Source organism: Streptopelia decaocto (genome assembly GCF_964273445.1).
Source record: "Streptopelia decaocto genome assembly, chromosome: 5".
Lineage (NCBI taxonomy): Eukaryota > Metazoa > Chordata > Aves > Columbiformes > Columbidae > Streptopelia > Streptopelia decaocto.
In genome coordinates this window covers 64,237,712-64,260,513 of record NC_138659.1, presented here as the reverse complement: position 1 = coordinate 64,260,513, position 22,802 = coordinate 64,237,712, and the positions used below count along the sequence as shown (strand labels likewise).

Genomic DNA, 22,802 nt, shown 5'->3' with positions numbered 1-22,802 from the left:
TGTTGTGGGTTTTTTTGGGTTTTGTTTGTTTGTTTGGGTTTTCTTCTTGTTCTGGTTTTTGTTGGGTTTTTCTTAATGATTTGTGAGTAAACACAAAAGAACCTGTCTTGAAAAACTGCACAGTTGGAGTCATCATACCTGGAAGCATTTAAAAGACATAGAGATAAGGTTCTTAGGGATATGGTTTAGTGCTAGATTTAGGTTATGGTTGGAGTCGATGATCTTGAGGGTCTCTTCCAACCTAAATGATTTTATCTAAAAGTGAGGTATGGATAAATTATGCACATTTCTTGTTGTTTATGAAACTCAGGTACCTGTGAACAGCATTGCTGGACACATGTATACTTTAATACCTTCTCCTGTATAAACATTATTGTTGCTAAGGGAAGGATTTCGTAAAATTCGTGTAATTAATTATAAATCTCTTGTCCACCACACAATTCCAAAACAAAACTTACTTGACAATAAAACAACCAGACAAACTAAAGCAGATCTTAGAGGTGCATAAGTACTTAGCAATAGGACCATTACTGGAACATGTAACAGCATCAAAGCTTTCCACATCAGACAAATTACTGTAAGTATCAAATGTAAGTAATTAGCACTTTTTAAGCCAGTATGTGTGATCCTTAAGTCTTAGATATTTCCATTTAAATTTACCATCAGTGGATGTTTTTCTAGTGCAGGGAAAAAAAGAACAAAGAAGATGGCAGAGTGTTATACACACGGATGATGTACCAGTATTAATTTGGGTATCCATGTAGACATAAAAGTCAAAGCAGCTGTACATAAGTATTAGCACTCCAGCTGTAATCTGAGATGAAAATTAGTCAAATACACTGATTGTTACCTTTAATAACTAAACAAGCACCAAAATAATTCAGCTTTATAAACTACTTTGCAAAATACATGCCATGGGATTATAAATTTGTTATAAGTAGATATTATTTCTTTTTTATTGCCAGTTCAAACTTGCTCTCCAGCTGACAGCTAGTGTTTGATCACTTCATAGCATCTTATGATGTATTTCATAGTCTCAATTATACAATTAGTAATTAAGATAATTGATGGAGAGCAAATAGGGAAGCAATATGGAATGTCTGTATTTCTAGTAGTATTCAGCACAATTAATTTTCTATTCTAAAGAATCAAAGATTATGGAGCAATGGAGATGAACCTTGTGCTATTTACCTTATAGCCACCATGAAAATTGCTTTATGAGGTGGAAATTCATGTCAGAACTAAAATATTGCCCAAATTCCAAGTGAAACTAAAATCATCATATCTAATTAAGAACTCTAAAGAAGCCTTGAATTACTTAATATCTAACTACATCTTAAAACAAACTGGGATGCTGTGATTATAATCTGTAACTTTGTCAGCATTACCTCCTGTTCTAATTCTACCTTTTTATTTTATTAAGGAATGGATACATGACAAGGCAACCAACCATAAAACCAAAACATCAAAACATCTGAGCTTTAATGTGTAGCACTAATAATCCTAGAAGAACCAATTATTGCCCAAATTTTTAAAAATTAGGTTCATGGCTAAGGAAAATTCATTAGATTATGTGTTTGTATGAGTGTGTGTGTATATATATATATATATGTTGCAAACTTGTCAACAATTGGCAAAAACATCAGGAAGCATGAGGCAACAGAAATTAAAGACAACCCAAAACACGTTTGACAGTTTTCACTCAGGACGATGGTATAAAGTATTATCTTGCAAAAGCAAGACATTTCATAGAAATAAGTGTATAGAATTGATTAATATCACAATTTTAGTAGTAACACAACTCAAACTTATTGTCCTACCAGAACAGAGACAAGGATCTCTACACAAGAATACTGGGAAACAAAAGACCCAAGACATGAACTTGCAAGTTAGGCAGCAGGCACTTTATTAAATATATTAAATTATACCATTTCTCATATTCTAGCAAATGCTATACCTAAATTTAATGCAAAAAGGGAAGGAATTGCTCAGAATTAATAGAACTATTAGTCTAGCTTCTCATTATTCTATATTCATAGTTTAATCTAAAAATACGAATGTGAGGGGAAAGTAGAATAAAAAGCCTCATAAATTTATTAAAATCACACACTTTATCTTTGATAAAGCAACCATAAAGAAAATTACCATTATATGAAGACTCAATAATAAGCTTTGCAGTAAGATAAACCTGGAGACCAAGTTAATATGAGAACCATAGTGCAAATAACAAGCTGGATAGAAATGGGACCAACAGGTTCCCCACAAGCAAAAATCTCAGCCTTTATGGGGATTAACACCGGATAAGGGAGGCAGCCAAAAGTTGATCTTAAAAGGATACTAAAGCAATTTATTAATGGCAGAAAGTTGTTCATGTTGTTAGAGATTAATATACCCCATGCATAGAGTGAGGTGATGTTGATGCTTAACTAACAGAAGAGATTAAATATAGGAATTTAGCCTGTAAAGTCATGCACTTAGAAGTGACGGGAATACTTTTTAAATTAGTCCACTGGAGAAGAAATAAGACCTTGAAAACAGCAGCAGAATGACTGTATGTCAGCAATGAGATAGAGCCAGAAAGAGAAATGATCCTCCAGTTGGGGATTTCCAGAGGAGATCAGGCAATGATCCAGACGTGGGATTTCCAGAAGCAGAAATAGTGTCAAAGTACAGGAGACAGGCAAAGTCATACCCAGGAAACAGAACTGGGAAGATTAAACTAGAACATGAACAGAGAACACTATTTGAGTGACTAGAAGAAATCAGAGCCTACTAACAAGACACTCGCTTAACCTAGCATAGCATCCAAGGTAAAAATACGACACACTCCATATGGACAAAGAAGACAAAAGGAAAAGCAGATGGAGAGAGAACAGCTCTTTTGGCTAAGTGACTATATGCACACAGAACTAGGCATGTACCAAGGAGATCATGTGAACAAATTTAGAGTAAAAGGCTAAATGATTCCAGAACCTCTGAACATGATTATGGCCTATTTAGTTAGAAAATACTGCCATTTCACTCCAGAGAGTTTGGGACTAGGGCATAAGAGTTCTTTTATCTAAAACATATACACAAAGTTGTAAAGGCAGGCGTTTACAAAATTATTTGCTCATGTGTCAAGTTTTTCTGCTGGAGTTGTTTGCAGGGGCTTGTGGTGGGGTTTTTGTTCTTTATTTTTTTTTTTTTAAACACAACATCAGCTCCATATAACATGTCCCTGAGTATAGTATGATAAGGAAGTATGATACCACTTACAGGTAATAGGTATAGTAAGGCATAGGTATAGTAAAGCAAGGCTTTATTTTACTGCAATAATTAAAAAAACATAGGCATTACATTTTGTTTTCACACACATTTTAGGTCCCTGCAAACAACTGATACCTTTGCCCCTGAGATAGTTTAGGTGGAGTAGTGCACTAATCCTGCAAGGGTGGGGGAACAGAAAGGGGACCAAAAAAAATAGGCGAGATGAATGCTTTGCAGAGATGTCAACAGCCGACAATTTCGAACTCTCTGGCTGGTAATACCAGACAGAAATCTAGAGGAAAAGGAAGAGAATTGCTTGTAGACTGAAGTGGGATAAAAGCAGTATTCAAGCCCTGAAAATGCTTAGCCTTGCTGCCCAGTCCTGAAGACAGCTATTCTTCACAGCCATCTCATTTCTTTCCAGGTTGCAGCTTGTGAACTCTTCAACAGTGATGCTTCCAGGCATTCATAAAAGGACATAACTGGCTGTCACGTGTACCCTGACATATGAATCTACCAACCTAACTTCTCCGATATCTTGATAGGCAATCTGGGAACACAGCTCACCGAAATGCAATGGCAGTGATTTTATTTTAAAATACAAGCACATAAGGACAAGATAAAACTCTTCTTCCTCCTCCTCCCCACTCTCATTCAGCAGCACAATGATTAGAAGCACGAAGCCCAGGAAATGGAAGGTTTGCAGTACTCATGGAGCTGCTTCAAGCCAAAGAACCAACACCTGAACCAATCTGGATTTCCATGTAGACTCTAGAAAATTCTGTTTTCAAGTATATTTGTGTATATATATATATACACACACATAGATATACAAGCAGATACATATACAGAGCTGGTTTAGAAATGCTTTGCTTTTATATGCAAGACTTCACCTTTAAACCCATACAAATCCCTGTTGCTTTGCAGACAAGCCTTTTTAATTAATCCCAACTTGCCCACCTTCTTAATTAATCCCAATTTGCCAGAATGTTGAGAAGGCAGGCAAGTCATCAGAAAAATCAAAGCACTTATAAGAAAAAAGGAGACTACAAGACCTCAGGAACTAGGCATCATTGATAAGCTTCATGTTGTTATAACATAAACATTCACAAGTTGAGGCAAAAGCACCCAGCAATTTTTAAATCTTATATTTAAATAACAGAAAATTACAATGCTCTTCCAATAACTACTAGAAATTAACATATCATGAGGACCAAATAATTGTAATTTAGCCCACAACAAATACAATGTTAATTGCTATTTGCAATTTCTAATGCAGGGCCCAAGAATGTCTTAGGAAAGCTGAACCATAACAGAAATAAGTTTCAATATTTATGTTCAAAGTTGATAGCTCTAGTATTTTATTTTCATTCTCAATGTTGGTCACTTTTTTGATAAATTAAAACTCCCTGCTGCCTTGCTCCCTCCTCCATAGGTCTCTCAGTTACCTCTTTACCCCAATCTTTTGGGTTATAACTTTTTCACAGTTTCAAATAACTGCAACGTTCATCTAGAGAATAACTGGAGAATTATAAATTAAAAACATACTTTAGAAATCATACTTGTTTTCTCCTGTTAATAATTTAAGTTGCTAGGTTTACCTTAAACTTACAATACTAGTTCAGTCATTATTTAAATATATTATTATGGTGAAATAACTACACAGGTGGTGAAAGACCATCATCAGTGAGGTGGCGTAAACTTGTATTCAGAGTTAGCATGCTCCAGCATCACTGACCTCCATTCATTAAAATAAATAAATAAACCACACCAAATACAAGACTTGTAGCTCCTGAATGAGATGTTAGAAACAGCCTAATTATTATTGTCAGTCTCCTAAATTCCAAGGAACTAAAATTACAATAGAGCTCTAGTGGGACTGCATAGTTTCTTTTCCTCACATTTACCAGAGACCTGAGGTGAGCAGGAGTCTTTAGGAGAGTTTCACAAGTGGCTGATAGAAATCTAAGCCATAAACAAAGTATTTTATTTCAACGCTGATACACACTGGAGATGAGCCAGCTCGAAAGAAAACAGAACTGAAGTAGCTGAAACAAGAAATAGCAAAACAGAGGTAAAAGGTTTTAGCTATGCGATGAAGTCCAAAGTTGCCTGACATTTAGACTTTTTTCTTTACTTGTAAACTGTCATTTACAATCACTACTTAAGTTAAAGGAAAAACAAAACTATTTGGTTCTGTATTTTTTTTAACTACTGCATTGCTTGTACAGCTTAGCTCTCCCTTTATCTGTTAATTTCTAATGCTATTTATGTTTTCTCCCTCTCTTCAGTCCACCTTCCCGTTAGATTATGCAATTAAATCTATTTATGACATAATAAGCATTTTCCTCACAACACAGCAATATGAAACAAATCCATAACTTCTCTGCAGATTTATAAAGCAGTAAAAGATACAGGAAAAGAAAGCATATGATCTATTGTAAAGGCAATAAGGAAACCTCTAAAGCATTATTCATTGAAATTAAATTCTCAAACTCACTATCGCATGGCAGTTTTTAAATAGGGACAATCCCTAAGTACTTATTTCAGAGCCTTCAGATTACCATTTTGCAAGTGAGGTTTTTTTTATCATTGATTGTTCTACATTTTTCCCCTCTCAAAGTTTCATGATGATCTTAACATTTATTGATTGTTGGACATTTATTTGCTTTCAACTTGCTTTCCAGGAAGAAACAAAACCAGACTCTGCCATCAAACATTGAGCTTTACTTCATTCAGATCTCCCCACTCTCTCAGGCTCCACTTGGGAAAATTTGGTTATAATATAATCTACCTATTAACAGTTCATACTAGTTTGATACACTTGTTTGTGTATCCAGCCAAAGAAACACAAAAAAGCTGTATGAAAAACATAAGAAATCTGAAAAACTGTAAGAAATCTGCTCAGTCTGCAACAGTTAGCATTTATCCACAGGAATGTTAGATAAGAAATACAAGCATACAGCCCTGCAAACTCAGTGCCTCAGACAGACAAACAGAACAATTCTCTTTCAGATACGGTCCTGGCATCACTAATGGCACTTTGATCACATTACTGGACACCTACAAAAGACTGTTTGATTCCTAGAACATCGGATTATGTCTAGTACCAACAACAGAAAAGATTAGTTGAGAAAATAAGGGTCTCCCATGACACCGACACCTTCAGACATTCCTGACAAATACAGATACCACAACTGAACAATACAGACACTGCCATTTATTGCAAACATAAGGAGAATTAATAAAATAAGATGTTGCATTAGTCCAATGAAGCAACAGAACAGGCTTAAACGGCTACCAAATCAAATATTCATATTTCATACTAGGAAAAAAACCCCACACTTATTCAAAGATCTTTTTCTCCTACCTTCCAGCATACACCCCTACACCAAAAACCAACATTCATCATGTTATCAGGTTTCTGTGCTCTTTAGCATAAATTCAGAAACCAACTAATCCAAAATAATGGTCACACACCATAGTCCAGTTATTGTTTTGTTTTTCAAGTGTCCATTCTGTTCCATGGTAAGATTCTAATTTCTCTTCTGTACTCAAACACAGTAAAGCTCCTAGAGATTTCATAATAGCAACTGTTATTTTTCTACAGAAGCTTCTGACAAGGATAAGTTAAAAATATTTCAAGAGAGGATAGGGAATTCCACTTGAACCGAAACTAGCATTTCCCTTTCTTCACATGTTTAAAATATGCTTAAGGAGAACTTTCTCTTAGACATCACTAACTCAATGAAAATATTTGGAACCACAATCCTAACTAAAAGCACACCATTAATAATTATTTTTCCTTCTGAGGGCAACACTAATATAATTAAATCACACCTACAACAACTGTTTGTATAATAAGTACATTCTTAGCATGGGACACCACCTTAACAACTTGATTCTAAAAGTACCAGGAAGATAAATACAGTCTCCAACAGCTCCTTAGGTGAAAAGATTATTTCACCAACTTACTACTTATTTGTATCATTTAAAAATCCTTCTAAAAATTACTGATTGGATCCAGCCACACAAGCTTCAAGAGCATATGGTACAAAGTATAAAAAACAGCAATTGTCAGTGACATTCTTCCCTGCTGTTATCCTGGCATTCTTTTATTGGGAAATTTAATTTTCCTTCATTTTGCTGTAATTAAAAAAAATAAGATAAGTACAATATGTAAAGTAACTCAATATTCTACAATTTAACAAGGTGATATATACATATATACCCATTATATATTAAAAAAAAATTTGCAGAATAACAAACATTTCATCACCTATATATAAAAGATGTACTACTGTCATATACACATAATTTTAAGAGTCTGATTCTCCCTTCCATTATATAAGTTTCCTGAAGTTTACCTTCAAATTAACAAACCCTAAAGAGATTAATTACATCACCTTGAGACTATAACGATTGAGAGTCAGGCCTACAGTTTAACTGCAAGTGCAAAATTATGAACAGTATTACTATTCCTTGTTATATCATAAATATAAGTTTAATAGAAATTAAATTTAGAACTAAAATAAAATTGTATTATTAAATATTAATATTAAATTATGTGGAATATTAAAATTTTATCCTACAACTATTGCTAAGTCCATTAATCATTTCTGATGATGTGTAAGTTGTCTCTAAAAACAAGAAATGCTTCCCAAAATCCTATTTTACAGATGTGCTCAAATTCCACCTGTTAATACAACACTCCTGACTTAGCACAGAGTGACCTCCTTAGGGAGATTTTCAAATCCTGCCTCAAGCAAATACTCCTGCAAGTACGTGGAACCTCTGAACCATGTTCATTATTCACACAGCTCCTGAAAATTACTTTCTGAAGAAGCCTATTTTCTTCTCCCAAAACTTCAACGTGATTAATTAGATGAGCAAATACAGAGTATATCTGATACGCAGACATCGCACATATCCACACAGCTACGCAATTTTCTCTTTGCTGCCTCATTGAGTAACTTAGGAGTCATAAAGTATACATGCACATAAAATCTTAAAGAACCACACGGACCAATCTGGACTCAGTAAAATTCAACAACAGGGGAAAAACATACAAACAAAACCACGAACAAATAAAACAAAACACACACGCACAAAAAATATCCCTCTGACATTCTTAAGCACAGACACTATCTTCCAAAACTCTCATACCTGTCCACCCCGTCATGAAAAATATTCACTCTTAAGATGCAGAGCAGCAAGCAGGCTGGATATACGCAGCCTGTAACCCAAGTTACCATTGAAATCTAGTACAGAGATGCCTTGAACAATATTACTACCTTATGCTGTTGAGCACATGCACAAACAGAATCATGTAAAGCTAGTATGCATTAGCCAGAATATGCAACTTTTTCTTCACTGCAACATCCATACATACAAACCTGCTAACCTCGGTTCCACAATTCCCTTCAGATCCACAGTTTCCAGGCTTCCAGACATTCCATCCCAATTTTTAAAAGCATTTTCCACTTTTATACGGAAGCAATGACAAGATCATTTACACTAGAACATCTTTTAACTGTAAGGGAACTATATCCGAATGGAGGATGATCTGCTGTCCTTAAGAACAGAAACAACCACAAAATAAAGGCATCCTCTCATTTAAACTTTATCATCAGAATATGTATATTTCATAAATACACAAGGTACTGAAGATGAACTTGCATAATGTGCTGTCTTGACATCATCCCAGAAATCCTCCTGGTCTGTTAAAAAACAAACAAAGAGAGACAAAGTTCTCATCAGGGAGGAAAACCCCGTAAAGTTGCTGCTGCTTAAAAATGTGTAGATTTTTAGCTATAGGATACTTGAGAATTTCCTTCCTCAAACAGTGGAGTTTTCTTAATTCAAAATAGAATGCTTTCAAGTAGCAACAAAATAAATAATATGATACACTGGAGCCTAAGTGTGCACCTGCATAACTATGGGGGAAAAAAAGCACATTTCTTCTACTAAACATCTTGTGCAGCTATACTCATACCAACATTAGCATCTGGTAGTGCTGTCATTCTCCCAGGCTTGAAGCACAATTATTTACCTCCATACCCAGTGAATAACATAAAAACAAAAAGGAAATTGTAGATACAACATAAACTAGAATATCACACATTGCACAGTGCTTCCCTTGATCACAGAAAAACAAACTCTCAATTGTCGTATTTAAAAATAAGGAGTAAAATGAAGCATGTCATTCATCTGCTTTTGTTTTCATTAGCAGATGGAATTAAAGAGTCAAATTTATCAGAATGACAAAAAAAATAGCAACTGTGAAGAGCAACAAGTGATGTGTCAAAGAAGTCTGGAAGGAATCCCCTTAGCAGGCAAGAACTTTAACCACAGGGGTTTTTTTAAATAATAGTAGGTAAGGCTTTTGAAGATCTTTACTGAGCATGACCTCAAAGCTATAAGATAATGAAAAGGGAAAATTCAGAGGAAGATGTTCTCAAATTCCATTTCAGTGCAACACTGCAAGCCTCTAGCGTTCCAAAAGAATATAACATATGTTGGCTCTGCTTTCCAGTCCAATTGCTACTTACAAACACAGTCAATCTAAACCAGAAAACCTATGTCTAAAAGAATATTCTACTTAGGTTCAGCTGCCTGCCACCTCATGATTTTACATTAGAGAACAGACTTCAGAATGCATACAAAGCTCAAAAGCAGTAAGTGCTCTTCAAGGATGTATATAAAAATGAAAATGAAATTATCCATCATCACAAACTCCTCAGCTATGTATCCTGAATTATAAGCTTCATATCCTCTCCTGTACCTGATTTTTTTTCTGAGACCTTTACTATGTAACATAAAAGCATGTCTATCTATACTGTATATTGGCAGAAAAAGAATGTACTATTTCAAAACAATTCAGTCTTCCTAAAATGAGGACTGAAACAGAATTAACAGAAAATTGTATAAACTCACAAGTTTCCATTTAAAAATGAGTCACTTATTTGTTATTATTATTACCTTAGACAACCACACAGCTTCAGGTTTCCTACATGTAAAACAGCTCAAAAAAAAAAGTGCCTATTTCTCAAGGCCATTGTCGCTACCTAGTGTTTAAATAAGACATCCTGACACAAAGTATGATACAGTTGTGTAGAGGCAAGTAGTTCCTTGAATATAGATATGGTTCCCCTGCCACTAAAACTAAAATCGTATAAGCAATTTGCAAATTAAAGGCTCTAGAAAAATTGTATCATTTTGATTTTAAAACAGATGCCCACAGATTATTCCTACAAAGTGCTACACTTTTAAAAGTTTTAAATAAAAATATTCTGGATTTAATACTTATATCAGCATTAGGTTTAAGAAACATCTGCAAAAATATTTTCTAACACAGCTGTCTTAACATGACATTACAGCTGTGCACACAAGTGCAAATTCGTTTGTTTTCAAAAGCAGTCATTTGTCCAGTATTTATCATTTTTTCAAGAACACCTTGGAGCTCCTGTTCAATGTTTTAAGTTACCCATTAGAAAAGTCTCAGCTGACTTAAGAAGCAAACAGAACAGATCTGCTGATATGAGAGAACTACAGCACACAGCTTAATTTAATAACAGCAGCTCTGTGATACTTCCTATGAAACACACGGTTCATTTCGCTCTTCCCCATTACTGCTTTGGTACATCTTGCATATATCAGAAACACATCTGATTATCAATTATCCTCCAAAGTACATAGGTAAACTGTGTTTGCACACACAAACATGAATTATTTTGCATTTGTCTTGGTTTAATTGTTTTGAATTTTTTTTGTGAGAGCAGATATTTTCACACACATACACACTCTAGATTCAGGAAAGAACTGAGTGAAAACTATCTTACAGTTTGATTACTCAGCATTTCACTTTTACTAATAAAGCTGGAACTATCAAGTATTCCTTTATATGTCAGGTACTAAAGTTTTAATGAGTTTTGGAAGCTGAGAAGAAAATTAACCTTAGCATATTTTATTCACCACTACCATCCATTACAAAAAGGAAAGTATTTTAAACTGCAGCACGACTAGCAAAATATTTTTCTGGTTAATTTATCTCTGTCCTTGGATTTGGGGCAAGGGCAGCAATCAATGGAGCACATCTGTCTTGTTCCACGATACCTGATTGTTTATTTGCACCTTGAACAGAAAGTCTCCACAAAGCTCACCAGAGTATTTAAAGACATTACTAACCGCAGCTCTCCTCCCAGGCTTTTGATCAAAATCACTGCTCCTCACACTTTACTGCCACAACTGGTAACATAGATAGTTAAGATCTGGTCCCTTTGTGATACTTCTGATTGTTCTTCAGTCCCAGCTCCTGTATCCCAGCAGTTACATGACACACTCAACATGATCCACTTTTTTATTGAAGACACATTATTAGCCTTCAAGGTAACAGAGAAGAAGCTGAAAACTCAAAAACATGAGAATAAACACCTATCTATGCATAAAAGTGCATGTCTGTAATAAAAACCTACATTTAAAGACTGTGAATCCAGACTCACAATTCTGTAACAACATAAGGCAATCAACCTGCAAATGCACAATGCATGGTCCTTTGATACCGATATAAGAATGTAACGACTAATATAGACCAGTGTATTCATACAAGTAAAGCAGCAAGTATCCAAAGTATCTGTTAAGTATTACAGTGTATCACAATATTTGTTTAGAAGATTTAATTCAACACTGGGAGTTAGGTCTTCTAGGGGTAAGGGTTAATTTCTGAAATAAAATTTTATCAGGGACTTGGACAATGTACAATTTTTCCAAAGATTCTCTTAAATAAGAAAAAAATTTATTCCTCAAGTATTCTGCAATGATACAGACTGCCCGCAAGTTTTAGATTCATCTGATCTAATGAGGAAGTAATTTTATTCTCTTTGAGATATAAGGCATAGTCTGGACAAGGGGACTTTGTACCACTGTATTTATCACCTTCTAGGAAGAAATACTCTAAAACCGTACTTAGCTCATTAGCTGTCCCTCATCGTTACAATCATGGGTCACCTCAAGTCTTTAACCTTACAGGAAGTGTTATTTCCTTTTTACAGTTGAGACACTGAAGCACATAAATTATGGAATAAATCCATAGGAAAATGTAGACGCTGAGTGTCATTTTATGTGTCTGCATCCAATCTTTGAGTACCTCAGTACTCGTTCCATTGCCAGGTAACCCTAGAATATCCTTGTTTCAGAATTCCCTATGTAAATTATGATTCTCAGGTACATGCTGCTTAAAACTTGTAAATATTCTATTGCTAACTTGTTTCTAAACACGAGCAAACTAGATATTTTGCCATCATATGGTAGTAGTAGCAGCACATTTCCATCCTTAGCTAAGAAATATAAAATACTGATTCAAACAGATCCTGGGATCCATTTTCTCTAGATAAGTGACATAAGCTGTAAATTTGGGCAGAGACTTTACAGTTAATTGAGTTTTTGCCAAATGCTGTTACTTTAACCAAGTTTCAGATGTTTACCCTAGAATATTTAATAGAGTTGCTGGTTAAATTACTTTCCAGAGGTCTAAAAGCTTTAGGTTTTTCTGTCTGCAGGAGACGTCAAAGTCAAACTCAGTTCTTGCACCTTGTGAATGAACACTAAGCAACAGCACTGAGCTCAGCGCTGCCGCTTCTCTATAGGGTCTTACTCCACACAGAGTTCTGAAATTAATGCGACTCTTACATCTACTCAATGGGTTTTTAGTAATATATACGGCAACCTATAATACTAGTTTGAAGATTCCTGCTGCTCACCCATCTCACACAAAAACACACATTTGCTCATAGCTTACTAATACTCCTTTATTACCATTAAACGCTGCAGTTCACTGGAGTGCCCACCTTTTCAGGTATCATCATCATCATTTATTTCTCTTCACAGCAACTTTGTAGCATGTTTTATAAGACCAGACTATACAGCTAATAATTTCCATGGACACTGACAGATAATTATTCTTCAATACTGCATGAGTTATTCAATGCATTTTTTTAGTTGTCTATATAGTAGTGTTTTAAAGTAAAGTTCTTTTCACCAGCACTTTGGTTAGCATGTGTAAAAATATCCCAAAGATATTCCTGCAGCATCTTCTATTACATCCTACCTTTTCTGCCTACATTTTCATACAATTAAATCAATTTCTAGTGCAGTGTTATAGACTCAAAAACTACTCACAGTCATTTTTAAAAGATGACACGAAATACGGTAATGCCTTCCAAAATACAATCATCATGCCTTCTTTTTGGTTAAAGGAAGAGATACACTAGGATGAGACTATTTATTTGCCAAATTAAATTTCGTACATAATAAATATTAAATGCTATAACCTGTACAGGCATTTATGCATCATTTATGGATAGATTTAAACATACATTCAATACCACTGAGGTTTTTTCATACCCATAGCAACAGCAACCAGCCTTTGGTGCTGTCTGTAGGCCTGACAGGGTCATCAGCCATCTGTTCCCACACTTATTTGCTTAAGTAACGAACAGCTCAGTCTGCAAACAAACTAGACTCCAGAATCCACAAGCCCTTTGCTTAACTTGCATTTGGATTCAATCCTATAGATGGTCTCAGACTTACACATAGGAAGGGACTCTGTACGTTGTTAATTATATATTGCTTGGAGGGAAGAGGGGTGGTTTTTTTTGAAAAGAGGATTGCTCCATCCCAAACACATACATGTTTGCGGCAGCACCGTTAAATATCACCCCAAGTATCACAGTATCACAGTATGTTTGGGATTGGAAGGGACCTCAAAAGATCATCTAGTCCAATCCCCCTGCTGGAGCAGGAACACCTAGGTGAGGTCGCACAGGAACATGTCCAGGCGGGTTTTGAATGTCTCCAGAGAAGGAGACTCCACCACTTCCCTGGGCAGCCTGTTCCAGTGCTCTGTCACCCTCACTGAGAAGAAGTTTCTTCTCAAATTTAAGTGGAACCTCTTGTGTTCCAGCTTGATCCCATTACCCCTTGTCCTATCATTGTTTGCCACCGAGAAGAGCCTGGCTCCATCCCCATGGCACTCACCCTTTATATATTTATAAACATTAATAAGGTCCCCCCTTAGTCTCCTCTTCTCCAAACTAAAGAGACCCAGCTCCCTCAGCCTTTCTTCATAAGGGAGGTGCTCCACTCCCTTAATCATCTTGGTTGCCCTACGCTGGACCCTCTCCAGCAGTTCCCTGTCCTTCTTGAACTGAGGGGCCCAGAACTGGACACAATATTCCAGGTGTGGTCTCACCAGGGTGGAGTAGAGGGGAAGGAGGACCTCTCTCGATCTACTAACCACCCCCCTTCTAATACACCCCAGGATGCCATTGGCCTTCCTGGCCACAAGGGCACAATGCTGGCTCATGGTCATCCTGTTGTCCACCAGGACCCCCAGGTCCCTTTCCCCTACACTGCTCTCTAATATGTAATCTCCCAACCTATACTGGAACCTGGGGTTGTTCCTGCCCAGATGCAGGACTCTACACTTGCCCTTGTTAAATTTCATTAGATTATTCCCCGCCCAACTGTCCAGCCTGTCCAGGTCCCGCTGGATGGCAGCACAGCCCTCCGGCGTGTCAGCCACTCCTCCCAGCTTGGTGTCATCAGCAAACTTGCTGATAGTACACTCAATTCCCTCGTCCAAATCGTTAATGAATATATTGAATAATATTGGCCCCAGCACTGACCCCTGGGGCACTCCACTAGATACTGGCCTCCAACTAGACTCCGCACCATTGACTACCACTCTCTGGCTTCTCTCCCTAAGCCAGTTTGCAACCCACCTCACTACTCTATTGTCTAGACCACACCTCCTCAACTTAGCTGTGAGGATGCTGTGGGAGACTGTGTCAAAGGCTTTACTGAAGTCAAGGTAGACCACATCCACCGCTCTGCCATCATCCATCCACCTTGTTACATGTTCAGTTTACAGACTAGTTTGAGAAAAGCAGGGCCACGCATCAATCACTTGGTACTGAGGATGCAGCAGCTCTGAGGAGACGTGAGGCAGAAAATAATGGACTGAGCTGCCAGCACAGGGCTCAGATTCACAATGTTCTCTGCAGCCACGCATAGCGGGACACGGAGCAGCAGGGGAGAGGTTATGCTGCTTCTACAGGTCACCAGTACAACCATTACCAATAAACAAGTGTCTAGCTCTGGCATTCATTGCTCAGGAATGCAACAGGGAAGGCTGAAAACCAAGAGAGCAATTAAGGATGGAAAAACTTGGTTTATCTTGAGACAACTCAAGGAACACACCTCCTCCATTCTCAGTGAGGACAAGGTGACAGTATTTTCACCTACACAGGAATGTAAGCCTGACATACAGATGACTCTGCAATGAAGGCATGACTGGAAACACAAGAAAACAGGGCAACTCAGCGAGACAAAATGAGGTAGGGTAGATTTTCTAGAATAGGGGGATTAAGCATTTGGTTTTGCTGGTTATAGAAAACAGTGAGGATAGCTAATTGATGGGAGAATTTTGGAAGCCTGTAATAGACTTTCAGCACTGGATGTGTTTTCAGACATGTACAGATGCTTTTCTAAAGCATGTGCAACTCCAACAGGAATTAATTCAAAGTGACCCTAGAGCCCGCATAAGGCAAGGTTTAAGAACAGCTAACCAGAGAGTCCATTTCTCGCCTTGTCTATGAAAACCCATAGAAATAATTTAAATGGTGTACTGGTAGACTATGGTAGTGTTAGGTTAATGGTTGGATTCCATCTTAAGGGTCTTTTCCAACCTAAATGATTCTACATAGAAAGTATTAAACAACCACAAAAAAAATACACTTAAAAAACCCCAATTTTTTTAAACTCAGAGAGATTTCTTTCCTTTCAAAAAACACTTCTCAGTGCAGGCTGTTTAGCTTGTCAGAGGGGTTTAGGATGCTCGTATGGCTTATGATTCTACATTTCAAAAAATATTTTAATAAAAAATATATTCCTTATGAATTCAAAATCTATCATATGAACTATCACTGTATTTTAAAATTTTTTATAGAGAGAGAATTACTCACATTGGAAGAAACATTTTTCAAAGAATCACTACCAAAATCAATTTAAATAAAGGTCACATTTTATAATAATAAAATCATAATAAATGATCTTTCCACTACTTTAATTATATCGACATTCAAGCATTGACTTCTGAAAAGACAATTTGCAGGTGTAAAAATCTCACAATTCCATTGATGTCAATAAGAATACTTATGCATATGTCTTGAATCAGATACAGGCCACGCTGACGACAAAGGTAGTTTTGCCACTGACAGCCTGTATAATAGAAGTTGCATCAGTTTAATGTTGTTTTACATTAAAGTTAAGGCAAACTAAGTCTGTCCCATTTCTAAAACAGACTATTTTATTTTCCCATCCACACCTGCTCATTCTTGCTACCTCTTCCGGGTCAGCGGGACACTTATGCAAATGGAGTAACATAAGGAAACTGAGCTGGCTTTTAAAAAGTTGGCTGGAAGATGGGGAGAGATGTTCCTGTTGATACTTTTCAAATTTCCACAGGAATATTAATGCTGACATAAGCAGCAGAAAGATGTAACCAAAGAGAAGCGTGAGGGATAATGTCAGCCCTTTTCACAGTAGCATGAACTTCAACTGGCTGCAGATAAAATTAACTTCATTTTAAAGATCATTTCTTATACAACAATACTGGTTTTCTTAACAAACTGCCATTTAAGGACACTTTCCTTGCACAAGTCATTCTGCTGACAGCAGAATTCAGAGTTTCAGATACAGATATGGATTTTGCCTGGAATAATAAAATTTGACACCCTTTTAAGCTTTCAGTTGTGAAGGTTCTTGTACTTCAAAATTGTTTTGTCCATGAAGAAAGCAGAATCTTTATAGCAGCTTTAGAAATTAAGGAGAACATGCAGGAGGTAATTTAGAAGTACAGTAAGAACATCTGGAGATAAGGTCTAATAATCCAGCAGATCAATTGGCTCTTACTCTCTCCATAACAACCAGGTATCCAGGAGCAGGCAAAGCAGATTAACTGAAGCATAGGTATTCAAAGGTGCTCACCTATCCTGTACAGTCTGCTTCGTTACATATGCTAATCAGGACTCACAAGTTATCAAATAAAAAATTATAATATAATTAGAAGACAAAATCTACTTTTTTTTTTTTTAAGACAGCATTTTAGAGATTGGATATTTCCAGTCATTCAGGTACTCAAAAACTTAAGAAGGGCAGTTTCATGCATTTTTTCCCCAATGCTCTTCTGCATGCAAATCGGAGCTAGAAAAGAGGTAACTTTTTGCTCCAACCTGAAGGAAACTGTTGGTGGTAGGCTGTTTTTTTCTTTTTCTTCTACAAAGCCATTCTGTGAGTAGCAAAACGAATGAAAACTGTTTTCCTGTACTGCTGCATCTCAAGATTGATTGACTTTGACATCTGAATACATAGAAGCCATGACTGCAGTGTTTCCTGCAGTTGGGCCATTCATGTATTTTCTCCCTGAATTCTCTGAGCCTCAAAACACAACCGATTTGGACAGCCTCTTCCTCCTGCCCAAACATCATGAAAACTGTGACTGGTCAACAAATACAAAGGCATAGGATAAGACAGAAAGAGTGGCAGATGCAGCATGAAAAGTTTCATTTCCTTAATAAATCAATCTGTTAGAGTAAAACTGGACATTGTGCTTTTTAAGTCTGTGGTTTTGTTCACCTCTTGGGAATTGTGCTGTTTGAAGTTCCCTGCTATAAAAACAGAACCTGCTCACCCTTTGGCTTTCTTATCTTTCACCTGTCTCCCACAGGCAGGCAGACAGATGGCCTTTCCCCTCCCTTTTTATAACACCACCACCACCACTTTAAGAGAGAAGTCAGAACTGCATTCAAATATCCATCCTGAACAGAGAGTAAATAATTTTCTTGCCAGACAGAGACGAGGCCTAGATGATTCTAAAAAGTGACTGAGATGGATGTGAATGCAATGCAGTAAGAATAACAACACTTCCAACCGTATAACGAGTTACCACGTGCTTTATAATACAAGGAGTAAAGACACAAGTTGATAAACAAGAGTAATAAAAGAGAGCTAGAGAAGCTTTTTCCCCATTTCCCCCCCCATCCACCCTTCTTTCATCCAGTCCAGAGCAACATTTGCAAATTAGTCTACTTACTCAGTAATTCTTCTAGAAAGAAAAAGCAAAGTTGCCATAGTTTGTCAGTTGACACTTGTTTAATAATATTGATTGATTATTTATGTCTCTCTGCTATGTTGTTATTTCTCAGTCTAGAAAGAAAATAAAGTCAAAAATACTACACATCTCTCACCAAAGTATTAACGGACCCAAGTTACACCTAGGTAGATTATTTCTCTTATGATGATGTTTCCGATGCTTTCTAATGCAAGTCATTCGGTCCCAGAAGAGCAAAAATAACCACACTTCACTTACATGAAGAAAAATAAAGACCCTTTTGTTTTCAAGTGGTTTAAGCCTGCCCTTAGAAATCTGACTCCTTAAATAATCTAGTGACAGAAAGCTGGCTTTACACATGTCTGATTTAGATCATTAGAAGTTCAATTTTAATCTTGCATAATAGGGATGCACCTAGGCACTTGTAACTGCTCAAACTTTGAAACAATGTGTTTGGAATAAGGTTCTGCTAACATTTGTATAGATCCTATCTACAACCCATAAATTAATAGTTAATACAGTTGTAATAGCCAAACACACTTCTCAATCTTCATGTCATTCTGAAACATGCTTCACAGTAACTCTTACTGACAGAAGCAACTGCTGCAGGAGTGATATACATCCAATATAAAGTCAAATTAAAGCTCCACTGCTGCACAAGTCCAGCCATGGCTGCTGGTGTATAAAGCAGATACTCGGGCTGCACAGACAACCAGAAACAACATGCAAATGTTTCACAATAATAAATCAAGCCATCAATTGCCACAGAAGTCAGAAACATCTTAATCACCCCACCATAAGGCAGACTAACATTTTCCAGCTCTTCAGTGGAAACAGGTAGATTCGATTCATCACCCATTCAACACCCATCTGAATTTTCAGGATTCAAAATACAACTACTCCGTTGCTGCTTGCATTGTAACACACATTAACATATTTCATGCCATCCCCAATGCACAGGGCTTAAAGCTTTAGATCTTAGAATGCTTCTTTTCATTGCAGAGTATATTTTACTTCTAAGAATAAAGGTCACAGATGAGATATCAAATACACCGTCGTGAAAATATCCTCAGTAAAGACATGGGTATCGGCGGGGGGAAAAAAATAAAATAAAATAAAGTAGTAGAAACAGCTTACTCCCGTGATAAAAATCATAATGCAAGCATCACTGTCATTTCCAAAGATAAGCGTGAAATAATACAGAGGAGTTAATAGGAAATCTGTTTCGATTTCACCAAAACTCCTAGCGGCACATCAATTAACCACTGTGTTACCTTAGCTCAGACGAGGTGCCCGTTCAACATTCAGGCAGAACTTCCTCTAGGTGGGGATGGATTATTAACTTTCTACCAGAAGTGAAAAACGTAACCACTGTGCCTCCGCACCCAACAAATACAATCGAGGTAAAGAACCGTAAACGTTTAACAGATAATCAAGGAAATACCTTAAAGGGATAGATAATGGCTCCAGTAACCATTCAGAGAATATACTCATTCACAACAAGCTTTGAAATTTACGAAATGAAAATTTGCTTCAGCCCTTGCCGCGTTAGGGTCTGTTTGTGAGCGGCATCAAGACAAAGGATACAAGTAATCTCTTTAAAGCAAGGAAATAATAGCTCTGCAAGCCTGTCTCCTGCAGGTCATCACACACAAAGCAGATTCACCTGGGCCTCCTGACTCTCAATCACCGAGCAATTAGCCCCTTGTGCCATAGCACAGGGCAGGACAAGCCCAAAATCTTCAATACCTACAGGCAACAAATGACCAACTTTAAAAATCTTGCTACCAAGTTCATATGTAGATAAGATGCATAATATTTGCCTTGTATTATCTTTATATCTCAGTTATAATCTCACTGATGGAATAACTCATCAGATACTATCAGAGAATTGTTTCTTTCTCTGCAGCACGCACATCACTTCAGCCAACATGTCTGACTCCCAGCTACTCACCTTCCCAAAATAACAAGTTACTGGATTTACGTTTTGTTTATTTAGGGATGAGTGACCTCGGATTAAATATTTAAAAGAGATGTAAACTATATAGCTTAATTTTAGTAGTTCAAAGCGAAAAGTGAACTTAAACGCCATTTAAAACAGACAACTATTGATCCTTTTACCCAATAAAGTACTTCCCAAAGATAGAATTTGAATTCTGTAAGACACAGCCTCACCAATACACTGTTATTAGCTAGATATTAGAACACTTTACAGCTGTATATGTCAATATACTTAATAGAGTTCCAGTTTTTAAGGGGTGTTTTACAAGGGAATGAAATGAGATGTCCTGTCCAAGGTTATATAGCAAAATAACAGCAAACGTTTATTCTTCACAGGCAGTCTTTACACTGATACCAAAAGGGGCGTGGGGAGAAGTGACAGCCCTATAAATTAAGTCTTCTTTTCCAGGCCATATAGAAAACCAACTATCAGGCTGTGCTTCCTTCCCACCGATAAGTATCACATCCACTTTTGAGAATGTGAAGGTAGTTTTAACGTCACTGACCACTCACTTCTTTGCTAAAATGTTATTGTTTCACGTTCACCACTCGCACCTCTCCTGCAAGCCTTGTTGTGAGTGATGTACATTTCACCAAGCTATGTTTATGTTATCTTGGATCTGCCTGAGCCAATGTTTGCTTAACTGAAACACTCAAAAGAAAGGAACGAGCAAAACACTTTCACTCTCCAGAGGGAAAAAGTCATTCAAATCCACTAGAAATTTGGGCTCTCTGGACAGCTCTATGAAGTGCACATGTCATTTCCATTACACTTCCCGAAGGGACAGCAGGGACACAGCTTTAGGCCGATCTCTCCCTGCCTCTCAGTTCCCATCAAGTTGAGCAGCCTATTTTCAGCAGCAAGTCAGCGGGTACAATTTTCCACCGGAGGACTGCACCCTGTGTGCTGAGAGGAAGGGGCCATGAGGTGGAGAAGCCTATTTCATCCCTAATTTGTGCAACATACTTCCACCACATGTGAACAAAATCATACCAGACACGTGAAAATATATATATATAGATATAGAAATTGATTAGATATACCACACGACAGCCAGGCACATGAAACAACAAGAAAATGGTATAACAGGGAGGAGAAAAAAAAAAAAAAAAAGGAGAATCGTAATAAGCAGAGACTTACTTGAACCTGCCCTGGCAATGTTGGCACTGGTCTCCCACCCAGCCCTGGTCGCAGACACAGGTGGAATTGACACAATGACCCGAGAAGCAGGAGATTTTGTCGCAGGACTTGGACTGGGACACCTGGGCGTAGAGGGCCAGGTACAAGAAGCCGTAGAAGAGCAGCCAGCTGTTCACATCCAGGAGCGAGGAGAAGCAGCAGCAGCAGGAGGAAGGGAAAGGTCTCCAGGCGCCCAGAGGCGCGGGGGCAGCTCCCGCTCTCCCGGCAGCGCTGCCCGGGTCCATCTTCGCCGCGGGGGCCATGGGCCGAGGAGCGGCCGGCAGCGATGGCAGCGCCGCCCGCGCACCCCGGGCAGGGGCAGCGTCCCCCGAGGAGAAATAATCCAGCCAGGGAGATTCAAACCCCCCGCTTCCTTCTCGTCGGCCTCTCCTCCCTCCCGACCCCAGCGCTGCCTCCTCCGCGCCCCGTCACTCCCGAGGGGAAGCCCGGCAGCCCTCAGCCATCCACCCCTTCTCTTCGTCGTCCTCCTCAGGGCTCATCGCTCCCGTCTTCTTCCATGGAGGAGGAGGAGAGCTGCTTCTTGACCTTGTGTTTCCTCCTCACCAGATATGCCCCCCACCGGCGTGTGCGCACATACACACACACCACCCTCCACCATGTAGCCCCCGACTCCCCCTTCTTCTTTGTAGTGCCTGTGCCCGCGGCTCTCACGCTCACTCTCACTCTCACACACACGCAGGCGGCAGCGGGAGGAGCGCGGGGAGGCGGGGGCCGCTGCCGCCCTCTCGCCAGTCGGATGGGAAGTGAGGGCGGCCGGGCCGCGAAGCCGCTACGGCATCCCGCACCAGCGGGAAGAGGGGGACGCGGCGGCGAGGAGAGGGCTGAGGAGCCTTTATCCCCGCTCCGTTATTAACCCTACGGGGAAAAGAATCGAGGGGAGGGTTAACTGCCCCTCCGCGTCCCAGCTGACAGCTTCCAAGCAGCCATTTTTAAAGGCTAATTGTAATCTCTCAGAGCCGCCCGCTCGCTCTAACGCCCCCCGTCCGTTTGGATCCGTCCCTCCGCCCGTCCCCCAGCGGCTGAGGCGGGGGGGTCACCGGCCCGGCCTGGCCGGCGACGCGGGGAGGGCGGCGAACGCTTCTGCGCTCCGCCCGGAGCGGGGAAGGTGCAGCCGGGAGAACCGCACACCGGCGGCTCACACGCCTCTCCCACCGCTGCGCCCAGCGACAGCAACCTGCGCTC

The 22,802-nt window shown here is 38.6% G+C and overlaps 1 protein-coding gene across 2 annotated transcripts in view; it reads right to left on the bottom strand.

Moving 5' to 3' along the window:
• Positions 1 to 22,029, bottom strand: part of ATRNL1 (attractin like 1) — a 488,525-nt gene extending 466,496 nt beyond the window's left edge. For both annotated transcript variants that reach the window (XM_082052467.1, XM_082052468.1), the window contains exon 1: positions 21,561 to 22,029. In XM_082052467.1, the coding sequence (XP_081908593.1) occupies positions 21,561 to 21,862 (302 nt within the window). In that variant the 5' untranslated portion in view covers positions 21,863 to 22,029. The remainder of the gene's footprint in view (positions 1 to 21,560) is intronic.
• Positions 22,030 to 22,802: the final 773 nt, after the last annotated feature.